Below are 26,208 nucleotides of genomic sequence, written 5' to 3' on the forward strand. Positions count from 1 at the left end.
TGAACTCATGGCTCAATCATCGAAAATCTAAGTAGTGATGATTCCAAGCTCGGATGCAAAGAGGCCTAGGTGTTATTCTGCAATATTCAAAAGTTTTATAGATGTGTTTCATAAACCATTCCTGAAGATTAAACTTTTGCAAGTTAAGACAGTGGTGATGTAAAAAAGTAATCAGCACTCCGAATTTAAGTTACACTTCTTTTTTGTTACTTTTGTTGCAACATCAATTCACAATATAAAACATACTTGAAAATATCTTCCTCACTGTTAAAGTTCACATTTCATAAGCTGACTACAATTTGCGTCTTTTCAACATGACAACCAAGACTTGACTCTCTAATAACCACTTACGCGCCCAAAAATCAGAGTTACAAGTACGTGAAAGATCATAGCGACAAAAGAAAGAATACACATAAGAATAATATCATTGCAATATAAACATATCGGTGTATCAAAGTATCTCTACATTAATGAAATCAAATCTTAATGTTGTCACAGAAATATGTTAACTATTTTACAGAAACACAGTAGAATATTGCTGGTATCGAGAGGTTGAGGTGAGGTACCATAATGGTTATGCAATTCAAGTACCATTACAAACTGCACAGATGATTCTTGCAATTAGATCCAATTCAGACTTCACAGGATCACAATACATGAGAATCTCATGGCTACCCACAGAAGGAAATCAAGGCTTGATAAATCCAGTGAGTGTGGAAGCCAGGCAACCAGTCCATCATGCCCAGTCCATCAGTGTAGAAATGATCTCTCCAAATTCCTATGAAAAGCTAGTCCAAAATAAGCAGGCACCCTTATGTAGGAACCACATACTGCACCTCAGATTTTCTGATATATCTTCAAGCAAGCTGTGAACAACCTGTTCCAGAGAGGTCTAATAACTCATGGCAGTCAAGTGGGATTGTAAAAGGTACAGCCTGACTATGCAGTCACTGGCCAAAGCCACCTACACATTAACAGTAAAGTGACATTAAACCACATTGTGCCATACACCTTGGGGGAATTCCTAGTACCCGTAAGTGCTCACTGTGGTGACTGTGTACGCTACCCCTAGTGAATGTGGCCTCATCAGTGGACAACACATAAGCTGGGAAATTCACATCTTGGCCACTTCGTTGCGTAAACCACTGCAAAAAATGCATCCATGCAGAATGATCATCAGGATGCAATAACTGCACCCTTAGGAGATGAAAGGAGTGTAAGGACTTGGCATTCAAAACATGCTGGATACTGCTACAGCACATTCTTAAGTCCGAGGCAATGCCAAGTATGCTACTGCTTAGATTGGTCTACACTGCATCCAACACACTTTCTTCCCTCGTGATCAAACGTGCCAATTGTGGGCTGTCCTCACTAGCCCTGTCACTTCTAAATTACCTGTGCTCCCTCAAATTTTGATGCAGATGTGCAAACAAACTGTGGCACAGTTGGCATCTTTCTGGAAAGCGTTCTTGACAAATGTGTCTGGCAGCTCATCCATTGCACTCAGCTATTCCACAGATTAAGTGCATGCCTGCAAGCTCATCATTCGTGTACTGTTATGAGCTTCTAACATGCTGGCTAGTGCTTGAATGAGGAAATCTTCACATTCCCTTCCAGTACTCCTGTGTATAGCACCACCTAGCAGCAATCTGCTCCAACAATCTAGGGTACAGCACCACCTATCAGTGTACAATGATGTTTGTGGACAGTGCAGGCACCCAGGGTAACATCACTCATCCACTTGTTGGAGTTGACAGTAGACAAACACAAACTGAGGAAGCTGCACACTGGACTTCCAGTCAGTCACTTCAGTTGAAGGTTTGTGTGAGTACGAGGTACACTAATGAAGAGACATTATCAAATGCTACTCATTTATGAAGAATGAACACAACATATTATTTAAAGGTACAACACTAGTGTACTGCTTGTATCTGTAATGTAAATAAGAAAGCTTTATTACAGTTACTGTTCTGCTAACTTGCATCCTACATAGATGAGTAACATTTCTACCTTTTCCTCATTGTGTACAATGTACTCAAACAAATCTTCAACAGACAATGGTTGACTGGATGATCAGTGCACAGTTTTTTTTTTTATTTCCATTTGCTTACTGTCAGCTCCAGCAAGTGGATGAGCTCCAATTTAAGACATCTGATTGAATGAGCGATGTTCATTATCCTTGTATTTCCACTTATTTTCTGGCCACTCCTGCAAGTGAATGAGGCAGTCATTCTGGTTAAGGTCCCATGGTAGCTTAGCAAATTTGGCTTCATACACTTTTTATTTTGCTTCTAGACAAAAAGTTATCTAGGGTGGGCAAGGTAAGTAGGACACCCTTTCTAAAGTAGTGTTCAGTCAAGAAAACTATAAAAATATAAGCCAGAATTGCTGCTAGTACTTACCTTCCAGAGGTGAAACATCAGGACTATGGATGTAAGTATGTGACTATGGATGTATATGCGCAGACAGCCTGTCTCCTCCTGGGATCTGGGTGTTTGTCCCTTCTTCTTAAACTTACTCAACCTATCCCATTCTCTTGCCTATGGGAGGAAATATTAGTTCCAAGGCCTGAGATATCATTATGTATTTATTAATTGATCCTGTAATTTTACAACTGCAAAGTGTACAAAGGATATTGGACCATTTATAGCCACTATATACATTTATTGATCTTTTAAACACATAGTTTTCAAGAAGAAGTAATATTACACAATATTTTATTGATCTGTCACACAAACAACAACATGACAGATATCAAAATAATAGAAAAGAGATAGAAAAGCAACTGAAATTAACCAGCAGAGGAAAGGCCACCGAACTTGATGGAATACCTTTTAGCAGCTGTAGGTCCCTAGAGGAACAAAGCATTCCTAATGGTTGTAAAAAAAAGCACAGGTCATTCTCATTTTCAGGACAGATCATTGAAGAGATGCTAGGAAATATAGGCCTATATAACTGATGCCAGTATGTTATAGAATTTTGGAACATGTTTTATACTCATGTAGTATGATGTTTCTGGAGACCAAAAATATCCTCTGTAGATATCAACATTGATTCCAGAAACAACAATTGTATGAAACCCAGCTTTTCCTGTTCATCCATGAGATCCAGAAGGTGGTAGATACAGGTGCCTAGTAGAATTTCATGTTCCTTGACATTCAGAAGGCATTTGATACAGTTCCACACTGCTGCTTAAGGAACAAAATATGAGCATGCAGGATGCCAGACCAACTGCATGATTTGACTGAACAGTTTCCATCAAGCAGAACAGGATGTCATTCTCAGTGGAGGGTTAGTTAGTTGGTATCATGTCCCACGGATCATTTACATGATAAATTGCAATGAAGTAGAACAAGTCATCAAACATATAAGTTACTTTAGGTGTACCCCAACACAGTGTTATAGGTTCATTATTTTTCACAACACATACAGAAGAAATAGAACATAACATCACAAGTTCCATCAGAATTTCTGTAGCTGATACTGTTGTATATATAATGCTATAAAATTATGGTGAAATACAGGAAAACTTGGACAGGATCAGTGCTTAGTACACAGAATGACAATTGACTCTCAACATAAAAAAATTAATGTAATGCGAATACATAGACAAGAAGACCCTTTACTGTAAGTTTACACGATTACTGAACTATCAATGGAAGTGGTTACTTCCATAAAATGTCTAGGATATGCTCACAGAGTCATTTGACACGCAGCAATCACATTAAATTAACTGAATGTAAGTCAGATGCAAAACTGAGATTCACTGAAAGAATTCTCTGGAAACATAGTCCATCAACAAAGGAAGTAACTTACACAACATTCATTTGACCAATGCTTGAGTATTTCTCATCAATTTGGGAGTTTTGCCAGATAGGATTGATACAGAAAATAGTGAATACCCAAAGAAGATTACCACATTACATTACATATTCATTTAGTTAGTGCGAAAGCATCACAAAGATGTTCAGCCAACTTCAGTGGCAGACACTGCAAGAGAGGTGTTCTGTGTCATGATGTGGTTGACTGTAGAGGTTCCAAGAGAGTACATTCCTAGAAGAGTCAACCAACATATTGCTTTCTCCTATGCATAGCTAATGAAAAGACCATGGAGATAAAATTTAGATTCGAGCCCACGTGGAACCTTACCAGCAATAATTATTTGCACAAACCATATGCAACTGGAATAGGAAAAGGTGGAAGAGACACTGGCTCACAAATACCCTCTGCCACACACCATAAGGTTGCTTGCAAAGTGTAGATGTATATGTTGATCTGTACACTTTCCAAATACAATCTTAATTGCTGCTACAAGGTTTTTTCTTAGAAACTCCCTCATTGTATAGAATCAGTGCTTGACCAAATAATCCTTCATGGTTGACTTGAAACTGTTCCTGTCCATTACTGTTTTCACAGATGAGGGTAAAGTGTTGTACAAGCTGATGCTAGGAGGATCGAGTATGCCTTTTTGTAATCATGTTGTATTTGTCTGTTGTAAATGTACTTCATTTATTTTTCTTGTGTAGGAGCTATGTACAGATTCATTGCAGGCAATACATGGATTTTTTAAATAATAATTACATTTCATAGTATGTAAATATGTATAAGTAGTAGTAGAATTTTATTTTTCCTAAATGGCTGCCTGCATGAAGCTCTTGGTCTATCACTTCCATTAGACTAATTATCTTTTTCTGTAATCTTAATGATTTCAAACATGCTCCACACTTTCCCCAAAATATTACAACATATTTCAGTACCGAGTGAGCATAGGTAAAATTTGCAGCCCTGAGATCATCATTTGATGTAGAGTTTCTTAGTATTTGTATTATGAAAGATGTTTTGCTCAGTTTTCTGTTTACATCCACCCCATTTTAAGTTCTATCATATCCATGCACAGAGAAATTTCGTTCTTTCTATTTTACTAATCGCATGTCCATTTAATTCAGTATGAGTATTACTTGGGGTCCTATTGTGGGTGGTTAATATGTCTACTGCAACAGTTTTTTTTTCACGTTTATAATGAAACTGTTTGCATCAGAACTACACTGCTATCTTATTTCCAGGCAATTAAATGTTCTTTTTTCAAATGTTTCTTTGATACTTTTTGTAATTAAGATGCTTGTGTCATCTGTAAACTGGTCTAGTTTGCTTTTACTACTGTTTGTATCAAAATCAGTTAAAGTAGTAAAAACAGGATTGAACCCAGTGCAGAACTCTGGGGGACACCATTATTTGACCACTGATAATTCTGCCTGTTTTCTTTATTGCAATAGCTTCCAGCACAAACAAATACATATACCTGAATCACACCAGTGTGTATGCCACCACTGTTGGCACTACATAATTATTTAAAGCTAAAATAAAGTTCCAACTCGAGTGATACACATCATGTGTTCATCGCTGTCATTGTCCGACCAAAAGCCCATCACTCTGCCCAGCTTCAAGTAAGGCAGCTAGTTTTGTAACAATGGTCCATGAGATCATTCCTATGGCATCAGCCAAGCCATACATCGTAATAAAAACTTGTCTTCTAATTCAAATATTAAATTGAGCTGAAGGTCAATTTGTTGCAAGATGAAGTGCATCATAATAAAAATTAGATTCTCTCACAGACTGCCATTCTTTTAATATGTAAATAATATTTATAACATGTGTGTGAATTCTTAAGGGACCAAACTGCTAAAGTTATTAGTTCCTACACTTACACACTACTTAAACTAACTTATGCTAAGAACAACACGCACACTCATGCCTGAGGGAGGACTTGAACCTCTGGCGGGATGGACCATGCAATCCATGACATGTTGCCATAGTAACTATGTTTACTGAACTAATATGACATTAGGAAAGCAGATCTAAAAACATGTGAAAAGAATTACAACAAACAGGGCTGGTTTTAGGCCCAAGCGACACAAGCTGTCGCTTGGGGCACCAAGCTGAGATGGGTGCCAGGGGTGCCACAATTGTGAGATATCTGTGCAGAACATAGTACAATCAGTATGGGTGATCACCCCTGACACCCAAATGCAAGGCTTGTATACTGTGAATATTGTCTGAGTAGGGGTAATTTATATCGATGGGAATATGCAAGGGGAAAGTGGGAAAAGAGTGGGTGCCTGTGCTGAAAAATATTCTAGAACTGGCCCTGACTACAGCACTCTCAAAACAAAGGCTGAAAAGAATCTAGTTGTTACATGTACCAAATAACTGCACTTGTTTAGGACAGTAGGAGTCTATAATCAGATTTTGTGAAGGCAAAGTGTTTTGAAAATTATTGGTGTATTTTTGTCTAAAACTAACTTTTAATAGCATTCGGTTGTCTGAGTTGTGGTATTGTGGTCTGCTGCTACTGAGGCATCTCAGTTGCTTCAGAAAGCATTTTGGAAAGGTGTGAAAATAATAAGTCTGAGCACTATTTTTGTATCAGGCTTGGTGGGACTAACTCATGGAAACCGTGTTACAGAAAATAAGAGGTGGTCCTGACATTCAATAAATGTATGTTACACTTGTGATTTGAGACTTTCTCGGCGTATTCCATTCGTGAAATCTTCTCGGGTGATCAGCCGAGTAAAGGCGTCGTCTTCTCGCAACGTTTCGAAGGGTTTCGTACCCATCATCTTCAAGCGAAGTGTCGAGATGCTGTGTTGCGCGGTCCTATAAAGGCTCCTGGACCAGTGACTGATTCCGGGCGCCGACCAATCAGGTACCTGCGGAATCGGCCGCCGCGCCAGTGGTGGAGGGTTCGCGGCGCAGACCGGGCGTCGAGTCCCTGCCGGTTCCTAATACGTCTGTGGCCGCTACCGTCTTCGTGCCGGAGCGTTCTCTTCTAATTTTAGTTATTGCGGGATTCCAAGCTGTACTAAGTTGGAAACCAGTGTCTCGATTGATCAGGTTGCTGTTCAACCGAATTTCTACAGCCTCTTTGAAAACTGAATCCCAAAATCCTTTAGCGTCACACAGCTTCTTCGTACCCTCAAAGAGGAAGGTGTGTCCTTCGTTAAGGCTATGTTCCGCTACCGCCGATTTTTCTGTCTGACCAAGGCATGCATTTCCAATGTGTTCCGAGCGCCTCTGCGTGATGCAGCGCTGCGTTTGTCCGATGTATTTCGAACCACATTCACATTCAATACTGTATACGCCCGGAGTCTGCAGTCCTAGGTGGTCTTTGACTGAGCCAAGTATGTCCTTAATTTTACTTGGGGCATGAAAAATTGTCTTGATGTTGTGTTTCTCCAGAATGCGGGCAATCTTGGCTGTTGGCGGTCCCGCGTATGGTAGAAATGCCAGGCATCTGGTCTCATCTTCTTCTTCTGGTGTGTCTACCTTCCTGCTCTTGTGTAGGGCGCGCGAGATTTGCGTCTCATTATAACCGTTGCTGCGGAAGGTCTTCCTTAGGTGTTGTAACTCTGCAGGTAGGCTGTCATCATCACAGATAGACTTGGCCCTGTGCACAAGTGTGTTAAGCACTGAGTTGCGTTGTGCTGGGTGGTGGCAACTCTGTGCATGAAGGTATAAATCCGTATGTGTCTTCTTCCTATACACAGCGTGACCCAAGGTGCCATCAGGGTGCCTCTTGATTAGAATGTCAAGGAAGGGCAAGCTTCCGTTTTCTTCCACCTCCATGGTGAATTGTATGTTGCTGTGTATGCTGTTGAGATGTCGCAGGAAGTCTTGCAGGTTCTCTCTGCCTTGTGGCCACACGACAAAAGTGTCATCCACATTTCTGTAGAAGGCTTTAGGTTTCAATAGGGCGGTGTCCAGGGCTATGTCTTCAAAGTGCTCCATGTAAAGATTAGCGATGCCTGGAGCTAAGGGGGACCCCATGGCTACACCATCCACTTGTTCATAAAATTTGCCTCCACACTTGAAGTAGGTGTTTGTTAACACATGCCGGAACAGCTTTATTGTGTCCTCACTGAAGCGTGTTTCGAGCAGCGCTAGGGAGTCTTCCAGCGGTACTCGTGTGAAGAGTGAGGTGATGTCAAAGCTGACAAGAAGATCTTCTTTATCCAGGCGAAAGCCTTGTAGTACCTTCACAAACTCCGCCGAGTTCTTGACATGGTGCTCACAGTGACCCACGATCGGTTTGAGCAGTTGTGCTAGGTACTTGGCTAAACCATATGTCGGTGAGTTGATGGTGCTCACTATGGGTCGCAATGGAACTCCATCTTTGTGGATCTTAGGGAGCCCATATAGCCGTGGTGGTGCCGGTGCTCTGGGGTACAGCTTCCTGATGACGTCCTTTTCCAGTCCAGAGTCATTGAGCAAGGCGATGGTCTTGCGAGTCACGGAAGCTGTCGTGTCCTTGTCCAGTTGCTTGTAGGCAGTATCTTGTAGCAGTGAGTTTATCTTCTGCCAATAATCTTCTTTCCTCAGTATCACCGTGGCATTGCCTTTGTCAGCAGCTAGAACGACAGCGTCCTCATCCTCACGTAGGGCCTTAAGAGCCTTCCATTCAGCAGACATAGCCCTGGACACCTAAAGCCTTCTACAGATATGTGGATGACACTTTTGTCGTGTGGCCACATGGCAGAGAGAACCTGCAAGACTTCCTGCGACATCTCAACAGCATACACAGCAACATACAATTCACCATGGAGGTGGAAGAAAACGGAAGCTTGCCCTTCCTTGACATTCTAATCAAGAGGCACCCTGATGGCACCTTGGGTCACGCTGTGTATAGGAAGAAGACACATACGGATTTATACCTTCATGCACAGAGTTGCCACCACCCAGCACAACGCAACTCAGTGCTTAACACACTTGTGCACAGGGCCAAGTCTATCTGTGATGATGACAGCCTACCTGCAGAGTTACAACACCTAAGGAAGACCTTCCGCAGCAACGGTTATAATGAGACGCAAATCTCGCGCGCCCTACACAAGAGCAGGAAGGTAGACACACCAGAAGAAGAAGATGAGACCAGATGCCTGGCATTTCTACCATACGCGGGACCGCCAACAGCCAAGATTGCCCGCATTCTGGAGAAACACAACATCAAGACAGTTTTTCATGCCCCAAGTAAAATTAAGGACATACTTGGCTCAGTCAAAGACCACCTAGGACTGCAGACTCTGGGCGTATACAGTATTGAATGTGAATGTGGTTCGAAATACATCGGACAAACGCAGCGCTGCATCACGCAGAGGCGCTCGGAACACATTGGAAATGTACGCCTTGGTCAGACAGAAAAATCGGCGGTAGCGGAACATAGCCTTAACGAAGGACACACCTTCCTCTTTGAGGGTACGAAGAAGCTGTGTGACGCTAAAGGATTTTGGGATTCAGTTTTCAAAGAGGCTGTAGAAATTCGGTTGAACAGCAACCTGATCAATCGAGACACTGGTTTCCAACTTAGTACAGCTTGGAATCCCGCAATAACTAAAATTAGAAGAGAACGCTCCGGCACGAAGACGGTAGCGGCCACAGACGTATTAGGAACCGGCAGGGACTCGACGCCCGGTCCGCGCCGCGAACCCTCCACCACTGGCGCGGCGGCCGATTCCGCAGGTACCTGATTGGTCGGCGCCCGGAATCAGTCACTGGTCCAGGAGCCTTTATAGGACCGTGCAACACAGCATCTCGACACTTCGCTTGAAGATGATGGGTACGAAACCCTTCGAAACGTTGCGAGAAGACGACGCCTTTACTCGGCTGATCACCCGAGAAGATTTCACGTATGTTACACTTTCCTTCCAGTTTGATAGTATCCATTTAGCCGGTGTAGGCAAATCCCAAAGTGGATAATGAATTTTACTCGGTCATTAGTAACTGTAGTACAGAAAGTGTTAGTTGCATCTTTAGCCTTAGATTCTGATGATATTACAGATATTATTTGTCACAGACAAATCTCTTTTTTCACAGGTTTAACATATCCCGAGACAAAGTGGGTGATCTTCTCATTGATATTCAGGTGCCAGCAGATCCATCCCATATTCCACAAATTCCAAGCTGCAATGCATCTGCCATCTACAGAACATATAATGGGTCATGTAACAACTTGCAGCATCCAATTTGGGGAATGACTGAGACTGTTTACCCACGGCTTGTGAGCTCAATTTTTCGTGATGGTAATATATGTAGGGTGGTGATATATATATATATAGTTGTACTTACTATTACAAAGCAAAATTTTAAATGATACATATTAATGACTCATGAAATGTTGTGAAAGTTAATTTATAACAATGGAAAGAAATAAATTCTAACAATTTTAAGAAAAAGTTCTACTACTTTTGTAAAGTATTTCATAAGCACACTTACAGCTGAGTCCGAGCACAAGCTCAATGAACTATAAACCCTCTATAACTATTGTATAAAAATTAAACAGTCAAATTGGACAGAGATGAAGTATGTTGTTGCTGTTGTGGTCTTCAGTCCTGAGACTGGTTTGATGCAGCTCTCCATGCTACTCTATCCTGTGCAAGCCTCTTCATCTCCCAGTACCTCCTGCAGCCTAAATCCTTCTGAATCTGCTTAGTGTATTCATCTCTTGGTCTCCCTCTACGATTTTCACCCTCCATGCTGCCCTACAGTACTAAATTGGTGATCCCTTGATGCCTCAAAACATGTCCTACCAACCGATCCCTTCTTCTAGTCAAGTTGTGCCACAAACTCCTCTTCTCCCCAATTCTATTCAATACCTCCTCATTAGTTATGTGATCTACCCATCTAATCTTAAGCATTCTTCTGTAGCACCACATTTCGAAAGCTTCTATTCTCTTCTTGTCTAAACTATTTATCATCCATGTTTCACTTCCATACGTGGCTACACTCCATACAAATACTTTCTGAAACGACTTCCTGACACTTAAATCAATACTCGATGCTAACAAATTTCTCTTCTTCAGAAACGCTTTCCTTGCCATTGCCAGTCTACATTTTATATCCACTCTACTTTGACCATCATCAGTTATTTTGCTCCCCAAATAGCAGAACTCCTTTACTACTTTAAGTGTCTCATTTCCTAATCTAATTCCTGCAGCATCACCGGACTTCATTTGACTACATTCCATTATCCTCATTTTGCTTTTGTTGATGTTCATGTTATACCCTCCTTTCAAGACACTGTCCATTCTGTTCAACTGCTCTTCCAAGTCCTTTGCTGTCTCTGACAGAACTACAGTGTCATCAGCGAACCTCAAAGTTTTAATTTCTTCTCCATGGATTTTAATACCTACTCTGAATTTTTCTTTTGTTTCCTTTACTGCTTGCTCAATATACAGATTGAATAGCATCAGGGAGAGGCTACAACCCTGTCTCACCCCCTTCCCAACCACTGCTTCCCTTTCATGTAACTCGACTCTTATAACTGCCATCTGGTTTCTGTACAAATTGTAAATAGCCTTTTGCTCCCTGTATTTTACCCCTGCCACCTTCAGAATTTGAAAGAGAGTATTCCAGTCAACTTTTTAAAAAGCTTTCGCTAAGTCTACAAATGCTAGAAACCTAAGTTTGCCTTTCCTTAATCTTTCTTCTAAGACAAGCTGTAGGATCAGTATTGCCTCATGTGTTCCAACATTTCTACGGAATCCGAACTGATCTTCCAAGAGGTCGGCATATACCAGTTTTTCCATTCGTCTGTAAAGAATTCGCATTAGTATTTTGCAGCTGTGACTTATTAAACTGATAGTTTGGTAATTTTCACATCTGTCAACGCCTGCCTTCTTTGGGATTGGAATTATTATATTCTTCTTGAAGTCTGAGGGTATTTCGCCTGTCTCATACATCTTGCTCACCAGATGGTAGAGTTTTGTCAGGACTGGCTCTCCCAAGGCTGTCAGTAGTTCTAATGGAATGTTGTCTACTCCCGGGGCCTTGTTTCAACTTAGGTCTTTCAGCGCTCTGTCAAACTCTTCACGCAGTATCATATCTCCCATTTCATCTTCATCTACATCCTCTTTCATTTCCATAATATTGTCCTCAAGAACATCGCCCCTGTACAGACATTCTATATACTCCTTCCACCTTTCTGCTTTCCCTTCTTTGCTTAGAACTGGGTTTCCATCTGAGCTCTTGATATTCATACAAGTGGTTCTCTTTTCTCTAAAGGTCTCTTTAATTTTCCTGTAGGCAGTATCTATCTTACCCCTAGTGAGATAAGCCTCTACATCCTTACATTTGTTTCTAGCCATCCCTGCTTAGCCATTTTGCACTTCCTGTCGATCTCATTTTTGAGACGTTTGTTTTCCTTTTTGCGTGCTTCACTTACTGCATTTTTGTATTTTCTCCTTTCATCAATTAAATTCAGTATATCTTCTGTTACCCAAGGATTTCTATTAGCCCTCATCTTTTTACCTACTTGATCCTCTGCTGCCTTCACTACTTCATCCCTCAGAGCTACCCAGTCTTCTTCTACTCTATTTCTTTCCCCCATTCCTGTCAATTGTTCCCTTATGCTCTGCCTGTAACTCTGTACAACCTCGGGTTTAGTCAGTTTATCCAGGTCCCATCTCCTTAAATTCCCACCTTTTTGCAGTTTCTTCAGTTTTAATCTACAGTTCATAACCAATAGATTGTGGTCAGAGTCCACATCTGCCCCTGGAAATGTCCTACAACTTAAAACCTGGTTCCTAAATCTCTACCTTACCATTATATAATCTATCTGATACCTTCTAGTATCTCCAGGATTCTTCCATGTATGCAACCTTCTTTTATGAGTCTTGAACCAAGTGTTAGCTATGATTAAGTTATGCTCTGTGCAAAATTCTACCAGACAGCATCCTCTTTCTTTTCTCTCCCCCAAGCCATATTCAGCCACTATGTTTCCTTCTCTCCCTTTTCCTACTCTCGAATTCCAGTCACCCATGACTATTAAATTTTCATCTCCCTTCACTATCTGAATAATTTCTTTTATCTCATCGTACATTTCATCAATTTCTTCATCATCTGCAGAGCTAGTTGGCATATAAACTTGTACTACTGTGGTAGGCATGGGTTTCGTATCTATTTTGGCCACAATAATGCGTTCACTATGCTGTTAGTAGCTGCTTACCCAAACTCCAATTTTTTTTATTCATTATGAAACCTACTCCTGCATTACCCCTATTTGATTTTGTATTTATAACCCTGTATTCACCTGACCAAAAGTATTGTTCCTCCTGCCACCAAACTTCACTAATTCCCACTATATCTAGCTTTAACCTATCCATTTCCCTTTTTAAATTTTCGAACCTACCTGCCCGATTAAGGGATCTGACATTCCACGCTCCGATCCGTAGAACGTCAGTTTTCTTTTTCCTGATAACGACGTCCTCCTGAGTAGTCCCCGCCCGGAGATCTGAATGGGGGACTATTTTACCTCCAGAATATTTTACCCAAGAGGATGCCATCATCATTTAACCATACAGTAATGCTGCATGCCCTCGGGAAAAATTACAGCCATAGTTTCCCCTTGCTTTCAGCCGTTCGCAGTACCAGCACAGCAAGGCCATTTTGATTAGTGTTACAAGGCCAGATCAGTCAATCATCCAGACTGTTGCTCGTGCAACTACTGAAAAGGCTGCTGCCCCTCTTCAGGAACCACATGTTTGTCTGGCCTCTTAACAGATACCCCTCCGTTGTGGTTGCACCTACGGTACGGCCATCTGTATCACTGGGGCACGCAAGCCTCCCCACCAACGACAAGGTCCATGGTTCATGGGGGGTACATAATGGTACAAATGCTATATTATTACAACATATCTATAACACTATAGGGTACTGCAATGATAGCATGTCGTTTACTACATTCATTTCACCATAACATCAACAAATTCTCATTTACCATGTTAACTGAACTCACAGATTGGCTGAGGAGATGTGTCGGTGTGCCACTCCTCACTTTGCTGCTTTGTCTCTGTGTCATACTAAAAAATGCAGGATTGAATATCTGTGATCAGATGAATGAACCATTTGTAGTCACTGGCAGTCTCTCAAGAAGGTCAATGCACACGTTTGATTGTCCTTTTGCTCAGTTGCGAGGTTTCTTGGGAACTAGTTTGGCAAAAGCCTTTTGCATGTGCAGAATTTGATGCACAGTGAAAGGGTTTAAGTTTAACACATCACCCATCATCATTATTGTTAAACATTGGTCTGATCTCATAAGAGCACACATGCATTCAAAATTTTTGTCAGTTTTTGAAGTTGGAGGTGTCCCTGAGTGAGGTTCATCATTTCCAGCGTATTCTTGGTCTCTGAAAACTGATTGATGCAAGGGAAAAAGTTGTGTTCTTGATAAGGAATGTTCCGCAAAGGCCTGTTTAAACTTTGCAAAGGTCACTCTCATGGATTCCCCAAGTTTAACACAAAACTTGATGGCATAACATTTCTCTAAATTCTGCTGTTCCATTTTCATAACACATGTCAAAAACACAATTTCAGTGATGGCGCTCTCAACAACCACATGATGGCTGTACAGACCTGAAACTTGGACTGAGTATTTGGAAGTGACAAACACACAGGTCTACACAAGCAGAACAACACAGCATTACCAGACTGCTTGCAGCATTGTCAGTCTCATTACTTTTCTCACACACCTCCTATGATGCTAAAATGTGTGGCACATTTGTGGCTGTGATTCCTGGACTCTGAGAGCTGAGGCAGAGAATAAATTAAATTCTTCTGAGGTGTAGTGCTATAGACAAATGTTCAAAATAAAGTGGAGTGACATGATTGCAAGTGAAGAAGTTCTTAATTAAAGAAGTGGGTGAGAAGGGAAGCATCAGAAGTTAGTTGTGAAAAGAAGAATGATCTAATGAGATCTGAGAGAATGTGGAAACACCTTCTGAACAGCATGTTAATGGAAAGAGACTGAAACAAAGATCACAACTAAGGTACATACAGAAAATTAAGAAATACATGGGATGATAGACCTACAGAGCAGTTAAGAGCAAATTGGAAAGATGTGATAATGAAGATCTGCTATCGACTTGTCCTCAGATGGATCACTACAGAAGAAGATAAAAAAATCACTGCATAGTAGGTCATCACTAAGAGATTTGACATGAGTTATCAGGGCTTTATATATCTTTATGAGTGACTAATTTACTCCTTTGTGTGCAGCACTGAAGATTTTTATCTCTTTATGTAAATCCTAGTTATTACATCCATTGTACTCATTATATACTCTCTTCAGTCTGTATAATGTTTAATCTTTTTACAATGAAAAAGATAACTCAGACAATATACTCATATGTCTTGGTGAGGATTCCAGACTGTTTGACTAAATCTCTTAGGAATGTCTGGGATGGGCTCAGTTCATGGTTCTGATAAATGGAATGAAAGAAACAAACTATTTGCATGAGTGTCACTGCCATAGAATATAATGCTGTGCACCATAACTGAATGGAAATAGCCCTAGCAGACTGATTTGGTTGCCTTCTTTTTACTAACGGATGCAATCATACGAATAGCAAATGTTGGATTTAGGCTTCTACATGATGCATAAGTACGTAGCATTTTTGTTTTGCATGTTGGTATTCCAGTCGCTATGGATTCGTTTATCAATTTTCATGTTTTACCTGTACTTAAAGGTTTCTATTTGAGTTTACATACTGACATTTTGTCATTTGGAGATAGAGAGTAGAGCTGTGGACACTAGAAAATAGAGTGCAAAGTGGAGATATCAAAACATTTCGACATATTCTTCTGTTTGAGTTAAATAGAGGGGCGACAGCAGCTAATGCAGCAAGAAACATTTGCTCTGAGTATGGGGATAAGAAGAATGTTGAAAATTAGGTGGACTGATGAGGTAAGGAATGAGGAGATTCTCTGGAGAATCGGTGAGGAAAGGAATACATGGAAAACACTGTCAAGGAGAAGGACAGGATGGTAAGACATGAGTTAAGACATCAGGAAATAACTTCCATGGTACTAAAGAGAACTGTAGAGGGTATGAACAGTAGAAAAAGACAGAGGGAATAACTTCCATTGTACTAGAGAGAGCTGTAGAGCGTAAAAACTGTAGAGAAAGACAGAGACTGGAATACATCCAGCAAATAATTGAGGATGTAAGTTACAAGTGCTGCTCTGAGGTGAAGAGGTTTGCAAAAAAGAGGAACTCATGGTGGGCTGCAAGTGTACTTAAGAACTGGCAATTGTGATAAACTGTAATCATTACACCATCATGTGATATTTGCATACAATGGGGAAGGTTCAAAAATCTAGTGTATGGATACCACGTGCTCTAAGCAAAAATCAATGTGTTGCCATATGCGTCTCTGCTTACTCGTCATGAATTTGCTCGTGAACAACACTGACCATTCCTATACCATATCTACACATATGATGAGAAATGGTGTCTTCATGCTAAGATAAGGAAAAGAAAGGAGTGGCTGAGCCCAAACAAAGCTGCAGTTCCCTGTGAAAGACCTGCACACATCCACAAAAATAATGTTATGCATCTGGTGAAACAGCCATAGCATTGTGTACTACAAATTTCTTCTCCAAGGTGTAACCAACACAACAGACATTTACTGTGAACAATTGAGATGTCTTGCAGACACAGGCCAAGAACAACCGCCAAGAAGACTGCACGAAGTGATGCTACTCGACGATAATGCCCACCCGCATTCTGCTAGACTGCAAACAATGCTATACAGGAGTTGGGTTGGGGAGTCATTCCACACCTCCCTTATTCACCCAATGTTGCACCCTCATATTTTCACCTTTTTCACTCTCTATTGAACAACTTTCAAAGAACTTCCTTGTTGGATTAAAATATGTTCTGAACATGAGTTTTCAACCACAAACCCACGTGATTTCTACAGCTGTGGAATAAAAAACTTACCCCAGCATTGATAGACTGTTGAAATAGTGAAGAAGAATGTATTATTGATGACTAATGTGGCTGCTGTTATGTGTACCTGTTGTATTTATTAAACTTATGGAAAGTGCTACTAACTATGCACCAACCCAATAGCTTGCGTACTGTCCTACACAAGCTAAACCAAGCACTAAGAGAGCTTTGTAAAGTACATAACCACATGTGTTACAAAGACCTCTTCAAAGATCTTGGAATTTCTAAATTTTTTCATTTATTCCTCAGTACATTAACTCCTTAATGGTATTAATTCTTAACAATAAAAATCAGTTACAACAGAATTCTCATTTACATTCATTCATTCATACACTGCATTCCATAAATTTTATAATATGGGAGAGGCTTTAGTGATGTATAAAATTCAAGTTTTACATTAACTGGCAGAAGTAACAATTTAAGGTCATCTCTGTATTTTAAGAATACCTGAACTCTTTGGAGACCTATATTTCAATGTAACCTTTAGAATAATGATGATATGTCTCTCTTCTTGGCAGGTATCAATGCACCAAAGAAGTCAGTAACAGGCAAAGAGTTGCCAAATCCCAGAATTCTCAGACAGCACTTACTGCCCACTGGTGATTTTGACGATGAAACAAATACTCTGCTGGTAATGCAGTATGGACAGCTAATAGCACATGATTCTGCACTTAGTTCTGACTGGCTTGGATTTAGTGAGTAGTACTGTCTTCCTTTTTTTTACAAATTTCAGTGTTACACCAATTTTTAGAACAACATTTATGATGACCCAGTTTGGTTCTAACAAAGAGAAGATAGCAGGTTACACAGTCTTGGAGAACAAAATGTGCCAAACAGAAATAATATTCCTCATTTTTTTGTACTCACATATGCAGAAAATCCTGTGATACTCAACTGTGACCACTGGCATTGTACTTCGCCATACACAAGGTGTAATCAAAAAGTAACAGGTATTTTTTTAATTTTGTGGGCTGCATGCATCTGATTTTAAAATTATTTTATGTTTTTGGTACATGTGTTCCTGGTGTGCATTTGCATTTTCTGTAGATTTCAATATTTAGTTTACTGTTGAAGTCAAAAAGGTTAAATGAGTTTTTGAGTGGTTGGCAAATTTTTACTTTAGAAAAAGTTGGATCAAAGAATTTGCATTTTCTTGAAAAATTGAATAATTGCAGCACCACATTCAAAATGTTATTGTGGCTGTTGTGTTCAAAGAGGGTTGACAAAACACTGAAGACGTCGACTGCCCTGGACATCCTAGCACATCAGTTACTGATAACAATCTGGAGGAAGTAAAGAAATTGGCTCCGGAAAATTGCCAAACCAGCATCAGAGAGGTTGCTAATGATGTTGGAATATCTTTTGGCTCATTCCAAGCAGTTTTTGAATGTTTTGGGCATAAAATATTTAGCAGCAAAGTTTGTTCCAAAATTGTTGAATTTTGCCCAGAAAAAACATCATGCAGACATCTCTCAAGAGTTGCTGAATGAAGTCAACAATGATCCAGAATTAGTAAAGGAGCTTGTGGGTGAACAGGTGACAAAAAATGGGTGTATGGGTGTGATATCAAAACCAAGGCCCAATCACTCCAATGGAAGCTGTGTGAAGAGAACGAAAAAATATTTGAGAAGTTCCATCACATGTGAAGGTTCTTCTCACTGTTTTCTTTGATTACAATGTGATAGTTCATCATGAGTTCCTGCCTTCTGGTCATACAGTCAATAAAGATGGATGTTATGCACTGTTTGTGTGAGGCAATCCAAACAGAACAACCAGAATTGTGGCAAGACCACTCATGGTAATTGCATCAAGACAATGCTTCCACTCACACTTCAACACTTGCTTATGATTTTTGGCAAAAAACAAAACTGTTATGTTTCCTCAGCCACTATATTCATGGGACATGGTCCCTGAAGCTTATTTTCTATTCCTGGGGATGAATGAAGCCATGAAAGGACGTCATTTTGCCATCATTGATGATATAAAAACAGAATTGCTGAAGGAACTGAACACAATAACAAAAAGTCAGTTCCAGAAGTGTTTCTAAGATTGGAAAAAATGCTAGCACATGTGTATGATATCTGATGGGACTACTTTAAAGGGGACACACTTGATGTTGATGAATAAATGAAGACTCATTATGAGAAAACAATTATTGTTACTTTTTTATCACACCCTGTATACTGTGATTAATCTAACCTGGTGCTAGTTTTATTCACCAGAACAGTATGTTAATCTATTTTATATTATTCAATGATTTTACATACAGTCCTCCCCCCCCCCCCCCCTCTAGAGAAAAAGTAGCTCATAACATCCTACAGAAATATCAGTCTTCCACATGACTGAAAATATCAAATTATTTATGTTCTGAGTATATAAATTGTAAGTAATTAATCATGCAATCACAAACCACCATATTTTTTAATCTTTTGATGTGTAAAGATTTGTAATTCTCCTAATGCAGATCCTTTTACTGTTTACTTCAGCTTCATATTTTGTCAAGACCTGCCTGGATACCAGTATCAGAAAACGTGTTTTCGATAACAATCTCTTGCACACAGCCATTATGTTAGTTACAAAAATCTAAGATTATGGCTCATGTTATCTACCAACATAAGAATATGTAAACAGCACTTGTCTGGATCCATTTGTTCAGCATAAACATCAACCTGTGAGACAAAGATGTCACAGTCTCATCATAGTCACCTCATAGCCACATTCATTCTTAGCAACTGACAAATATATTTCTTCACACAGACATTGTGTTGTTGAGGATGATGATGATGATGATCAATTTGACATCAAATCGGTAATTTCCATGCCTCTAACCTTACCATGTAGTCCTACTGGTGAAAGGGCTCTACAGTTTAACATGGACTCAGAACAGTGTGTTGTTCCTGGTGAATTCTACATCATTCAGAAGTAAAGGCTAAGTTACAGGAAAACTCACATATTCTGTGATCTAAATGCAGTTTGTTATACAATCTCTTGATTCCCAGCTGAGTGTTTTGCTGTTAGACTGTAAGACCCAACATTTTGAGATTAATTTTGTCTGCTGATCCCAATCTGAGAATGCTGTAGCTTCTAACAGAAACTATTTAAAATACATAAAGTAATGCAATGATGCATATGTTAGTCAGACAGACTAATGAGTACATCTAAGCTGTCCAAAAACAGAAACAAGAGTGCCCCTGTATCTACAATGATAATTTTCTCACTCTTTCACTGTGAACCCTGAAGGTGGAGTAAGCAGCAAAGACAGTGACACAAACACACTTCTCTGATCAATGAAAAAAATGACCTGATGAATACCTGTACAAGTGGAAAAAAGTAATACAGTTCACAGACTCAGTGCGCACACCCTTTACTCCCCTTGGGGTTACCAACCACAGAATTAGAATAAAACAACAAGGTTGGCAGCCCTGCAGCCAAGCGACTAGCGCGAGGTTTGGTGTTCTCGTAAAGATAAGTTATTTTAGATTATAAAACACATAGATTAGTACTGATTACGTGGTAAATAAGTGTATTAGTGTGCCGTTTAAGTGTACCATTAAAGGTTTCATTTCTCATTACGTAATATAGCAGAAAACGCGAAAAGACCGTACAGTCGTATTTTCTGTTTACGTTCTGCTGCAGCAAATCTATAGAATTTCGTTTAGCTGTTCCTTGCTCTCTCCAGCAATTTAACTTAGCGTACCTCTTCATTATTTAACTAGCATTTCCGGAAAGTAGCGTAAAGTTTAACTTGTTGTTTCAGAAACTTTGCACTTTTGTTTTTGTTTACACACAGTTGCGTATAGGCCAAATTTGTGTAACCATATTTTCGTGTTTATCTGTAATTTAACTGACTTATTCTTAATAAATTATTACGTTTATCATGAGTGAAAAGTGCTTGACTTGCCGTAGAATTGTTAGGTCGGGGCTTTGGTGTGATGGGTGCTGTAGTTTTTTCCATGTGGGTGACTGTAGTGGCGTGGGAATAGGGGAAGTAAATGAGACTCATCAGTGGTTTTGTAGGATCTGTAGTAGAGATAGGAAGATACTGGAACAGGAGGGGAAAATTGCTGCCCTTCAGGCTGAGTTAGACAAGGCCAGGGGAGATCTTGACAGGTTAAGGAGGGAGAAGGGTAAAGAGAGGTGGGAAGTGGCAACAGGCAACAGGAGGAACAGGCCTAGAACTTTGTCTGACAGCTTTATGGTGAATGTGGAAAATAGATTTGACCTGTTGCTTCAGTTAGAAGCTGGTGAGCCTCAAGCAGTTACAGGTGTAGACAGGGCACAACAAACTTTCAGCAGCAAATTGAAAAGTAAGAATGTAGGGAAATCAGTAAAGAGAAAGAAAGTGTTGTTGTTAGGTAGTTCCCATGGAAGAGGTGTTGGCCAACTCTTGCAGGATGAACTAGGATCAGAATACCAGGTCACCAATTTTTTTAAACCTAGTGCTGGTCTGGAGCAGGTGACAGAGGATTTAGGATCACTTTGCAAAGATTTCACTAAGGAAGACACCGTGGTTATAGTGGGTGGGGCAGGTAACAGTATTGACAGAGATCCTGGGTACAGCATAGAGTGTGACCTGGCGAAGATTGCATCAGCATCGAGGCATACCAGTGTTGAGTTTGTATCTGTTCTTGGGCGCCATGACCGACCTCATTTGAACTCTTCTGTCAAGAGAGTTAATTTGGAGCTGGAACGGCTGCTCATGTCGGGTGCGGGGTCACACATTGGTGTGGTTCATGTTGATTCTGTCAGTAGGTGGGATTATACTAGGCATGGCCTTCACCTTAACAGGAAGGGGAAGGGTAAATTGGCTGGGGAAATAGCAGGAAAGTTAAAGGGGGGAGGCACTGTCATGAGTGGTAAAATACCAGTGGTTATAGGATTCAGAAAAGACTCTTTTTTAGGGTAGGGAGGACAGAAAGAAAACAAATTTTAAGAGAGGTTAGAACTGAGACAAACCTTCAGTTTGAGAAAGAAATCAAAAAACATAATTCCAGCTTATTACATCAACATAAACAGCCATTGGTTAAGAATTTTCAACTGTCAGCAGATATTTTAACTCCATCCAATTTTAAGTCAGTCAATGTGAAATGTCAGCTATCTTTATTGCATCAAAATATTCGAGGACTGAGAAATAAAATTAATGAATTAACTATCTGCATAGATGAATTAGAGTCTTCAAACCCAGCTGACATAATCTGCCTCTCTGAACATCATGTGACCACTGGTATAGAACTTTTAAGTGTTACAGGGTTTAGGTTAGCATCTCACTATTGTAGATCAGAAATGGAGAAAGGAGGAGTTGCCACATTCATCAGGAACTGTCATAAATTTAAGAACATAGACATTCATAAATTTTGCCTAGAACAGCATATGGAAGCATGTGCAACAGAATTAGATTTTCACAAAAAATCTTTCATAATATTAAGTGTATATCGAGCACCTGCAGGTAACTTTAATCTGTTTGTAAACCACCTTGAAGCTGTACTGGCCCATTTAACAACCAAAAACAAAGAAATAGTGGTTGCTGGTGATTTCAATGTAGATTTCCTTAAAGACTCTCCCAATAAGAACCTATTTGAGTTAGTAACACTATCATTCAACTTAATTCCCACAGTAAAGTTCCCCACTAGGATAACCACTTGCTCACAAACAGCCATTGATAATATCTTTATAGAAAAGTCAAATGAACAAAATTATATTACAAAACCAATAGTCAATGGCCTCTCAGACCATGACATGCAGTTCCTTCTGTTAAATGTTAATACTGAACAGGATATAAAATCTGTTAAATCTGAGCTCAAGAGGGTAATCAGTAAGCCAAAAATTGATTATTTTAGGACACTCCTCAGAGACATTCACTGGACTGATGTTTACAGTGCTCATGGCATGAATGAAAAATATAACATTTTTGCTAATAAAGTGCTTACCTTATTTGAACACTGCTTTCCCCCAAAACTTACCAAGGTTAGAGCAAAGTCTACAAAGAAGCCATGGATTACTCGAGGAATAGGGGTATCTTGTAAAACAAAAAGAAAACTGTATCTGTCAATCCGAAACATTTCCAATGTTGATGCTATAGCACATTATAAGAAATACTGCAAAATATTAAAGACTGTAATACGGATGTCAAAGCAAATATATTACAAGGAAAAGATAGTCATATCAGATAACAAAATAAAGACAATATGGGATATAGTGAAGGAGGAGACCGGTAGAACCAGACATGAAGAGGAACAAATAGCATTAAGAGTAAATGATGCATTGGTGACAGATGTGTATAGTGTTGCAGAACTTTTTAACAAACATTTTATAACTGTTACTGAAAAGATGGGGTTGTCAGGTTCGGTAGATGCTGCTATGGATTACCTTAGACCAGACATTTCAAGTAACGTCCATAATATGAATTTGACCCTCACTACCCCAACAGAAATAATGTCCATCATAAAATCTTTAAAATCAAAAACATCTAGTGGGTATGATGAAATATCAACAAAGTTGATTAAAGAATGTGATTCTGAGCTAAGTAACATATTAAGCTATCTGTGTAACCAGTCGTTTATCAGTGGAATATTTCCCGAATGGCTGAAATATGCTGAAGTTAAGCCACTGTTTAAGAAGGGAGATAAAGAAATAGCATCAAATTTCCGTCCAATTTCACTGTTGCCAGCATTCTCAAAAATTTTCGAAAAAGTAATGTACAGTCGTCTTTATAACCATCTTATCTCAAATAACATACTGTCAAAGTCACAGTTTGGATTTCTAAAAGGTTCTGATATTGAGAAGGCTATCTACACTTACAGTGAAAATGTACTTAATTCATTAGACAAAAAATTGCAGGCAACTGGTATATTTTGTGATCTGTCAAAGGCATTTGACTGTGTAAATCACAATATCCTTTTAAGTAAACTAGAATATTATAGTGTAACAGGAAATGCTGCAAAATGGTTCAAATCTTATATCTCTGGCAGGAAACAAAGGGTGTTATTAGGAAAGAGACATGTATCAAGCTATCAGGCATCATCCAACTGGGAACTAATTACATGTGGGGTCCCACAAGGTTCCATTTTGGGGCCCTTACTTTTTCTTGTGTATATCAATGACCTTTCATCAGTAACATTACCAGATGCCAAGTTTGTTTTGTTTGCTGATGATACAAACATTGCAATAAATAGCAAATCAAGTGTAGTCTTAGAAAGATCAGCCAATAAAATATTTGTAGACATTAATCACTGGTTCCTAGCCAATTCTTTGTCACTAAACTTTGAAAAAACACACTACATGCAGTTCAGAACTTGTAAGGGGTGTCCCAAGAGTATATGTCTAACATATGATGACAAGAAGATAGAAGAAGTGGACGGTGTTAAATTCTTGGGATTACAGCTTGATAATAAATTCAACTGGGAGGAGCACACCACAGAACTGCTGAAGCGTCTTAACAAATCTCTGTTTGCAATGCGAATTTTGTCAGACATAGGGGATATAAAAATGAAAAAGCTGGCATACTATGCTTACTTTCATTCCATAATGTCATATGGGATTATTTTCTGGGGTAATTCATCAAGCCAAGCTAAAGTTTTCCGGGCACAAAAACGTGCAGTAAGAATTATATGTGGTGTGAACTCAAGAACATCCTGCAGAAGCCTGTTTAGGGAACTAGGGATACTAACTACAGCTTCCCAATATATTTATTCCTTAATGAAATTTGTCATTAAAAATATATCACTTTTTCAAACCAACAGCTCAATTCATGGAATCAATACTAGAAATAAGAATAATCTTCACAAGGATTTAAAGTCACTTAGTCTTGTACAAAAAGGTGTGCATTATTCAGGAACACACATTTTCAATAACTTGCCAGCAGCCATAAAAAGCTTAACAACCAATGAAATTCAGTTTAAGAGAAGCCTAAAGTATTTATTGGTGGCCAACTCCTTCTACTCCATTGATGAATTTCTGAGGAAAACCAACTGATTTGTATATAAGTACAACATAACTTCTGCACAATTTCAGTGCAGTAATGTGTTCACTGAAAATTTGTGTGTGTGTGTGTGTGTGTGTGTGTGTGTGTGTGTGTGTGTGTGTGTGTGTGTGTGTAAGTATAATCTAACTTCTGCACCATTTCAGTGCAGTAATGTGTTCATTGTAAATAAGTATTACAGTAGTTGTATTACATGTTTCTTACCTTATAAATAAATATAAAACTTTTTTATTTTAAATTCAGTGCAATAGTATTTGTAAAATGACTCTTAGTGTTCATTAAAAAATGACGATCATTCCACTTGGGACCTGTGGAATGGTACATTAGCTTATTTGTTTTAGTTTAAATATTTGTCATGTATTGTTGTTTTTCTGACATGTTCCACATCCTGGAGGACCTCCTCACTACGGATCAATTGGAATGAAAGTAAATCTAATCTAATCTAATCTAATCTAATCATGGGTTGATCATGACCTATTGCTAGCAGACAATGCAGTGGTGGGACAGGCACTGAAGAAAAATAACATGTATGGTAATAGCCCTCTCATGCTTCCCTGAGGGACACCAGCAGTTGCTCATGAGTCTGAGAACGTCTCAATAGTCAAGGATGATGTGTTGCCTCGTGCCCATCACTAAGTCCTCAGTCATGCTATATAATCCACTGTCAACATATTTTTTATATGGAGTGTTGAAGTGCTACTGAACCAAAACCGTTTTTAAAATCAAGAGCCAATGCTCCATATTGCTTATTTCCCACAGTGTGCAAAGTTATAACCTAATAATGTTCTAATGTTCACTGTTCAACTACTGCTAGTTTTTCATTGTTTCAATAAATTACACAGTTCATGATAGGGGTTTTCATAAGCAATAAAGTTAAGGCTGAAAAACTTTTGCCTTTTATGAGTGCTATCCAGAGAGTAACAGACATTTTTGTCTATCATGGCTGTGAGCAGTGCTACAGCTGCCGTATTGGTGCCATAAGGTTCCTCCACTCAATACGCATTCAGCAATGGCAGCGTATGGTCTGTGCCTACACTACTTTTGCTTTCTGTGATGTGTTAAAATGTGCACTGCAATAGAAAATTCCCCGCTTGTGAAGTGCATTCTGTGATTTTTTGGCAAAAAAACTGCAAACCAGTTGAAATTTATCACGACCTTTGTGGTCTGTACAGAAGAGGAATAATGAGTGGAAGCTAAGTGAGGCAATGATGCAATGATTTTAAAAATGACTATACCAATAAGGACTGCAGTGGTGGGGTAGGCTTGTGAGTGACAAATTGGTGATGAAAATCAGTGTGCTAGGTGGGTTCTCAAAATCCTAATGGAGGACCACAAAAAAAAAAACAGAGACAGGCTGCAGCACTCACTTTTCTCAAAGATTATGAGAAAAATGGTAACTAAGTTACTGACCATAACTGGGGATGAAGCATGGCAATTGTGAAACAGAAAGGCA

General features: G+C 39.4%; 1 protein-coding gene across 1 annotated transcript in view; it reads left to right on the plus strand.

The window, feature by feature from the left end:
- LOC126425095 (peroxidase-like) overlaps nucleotides 1-26,208 on the plus strand; it is a 151,546-nt gene that overhangs the window by 68,554 nt on the left and 56,784 nt on the right. Inside the window, exons 4-5 of the mRNA XM_050088013.1 lie at nucleotides 9,865-10,070; nucleotides 17,296-17,472. Coding sequence (XP_049943970.1) covers nucleotides 9,865-10,070; nucleotides 17,296-17,472 — 383 coding nt within the window. The remainder of the gene's footprint in view (nucleotides 1-9,864; nucleotides 10,071-17,295; nucleotides 17,473-26,208) is intronic.

Source organism: Schistocerca serialis, chromosome 10 (genome assembly GCF_023864345.2).
Source record: "Schistocerca serialis cubense isolate TAMUIC-IGC-003099 chromosome 10, iqSchSeri2.2, whole genome shotgun sequence".
In the NCBI taxonomy this organism is placed as follows: domain Eukaryota; kingdom Metazoa; phylum Arthropoda; class Insecta; order Orthoptera; family Acrididae; genus Schistocerca; species Schistocerca serialis.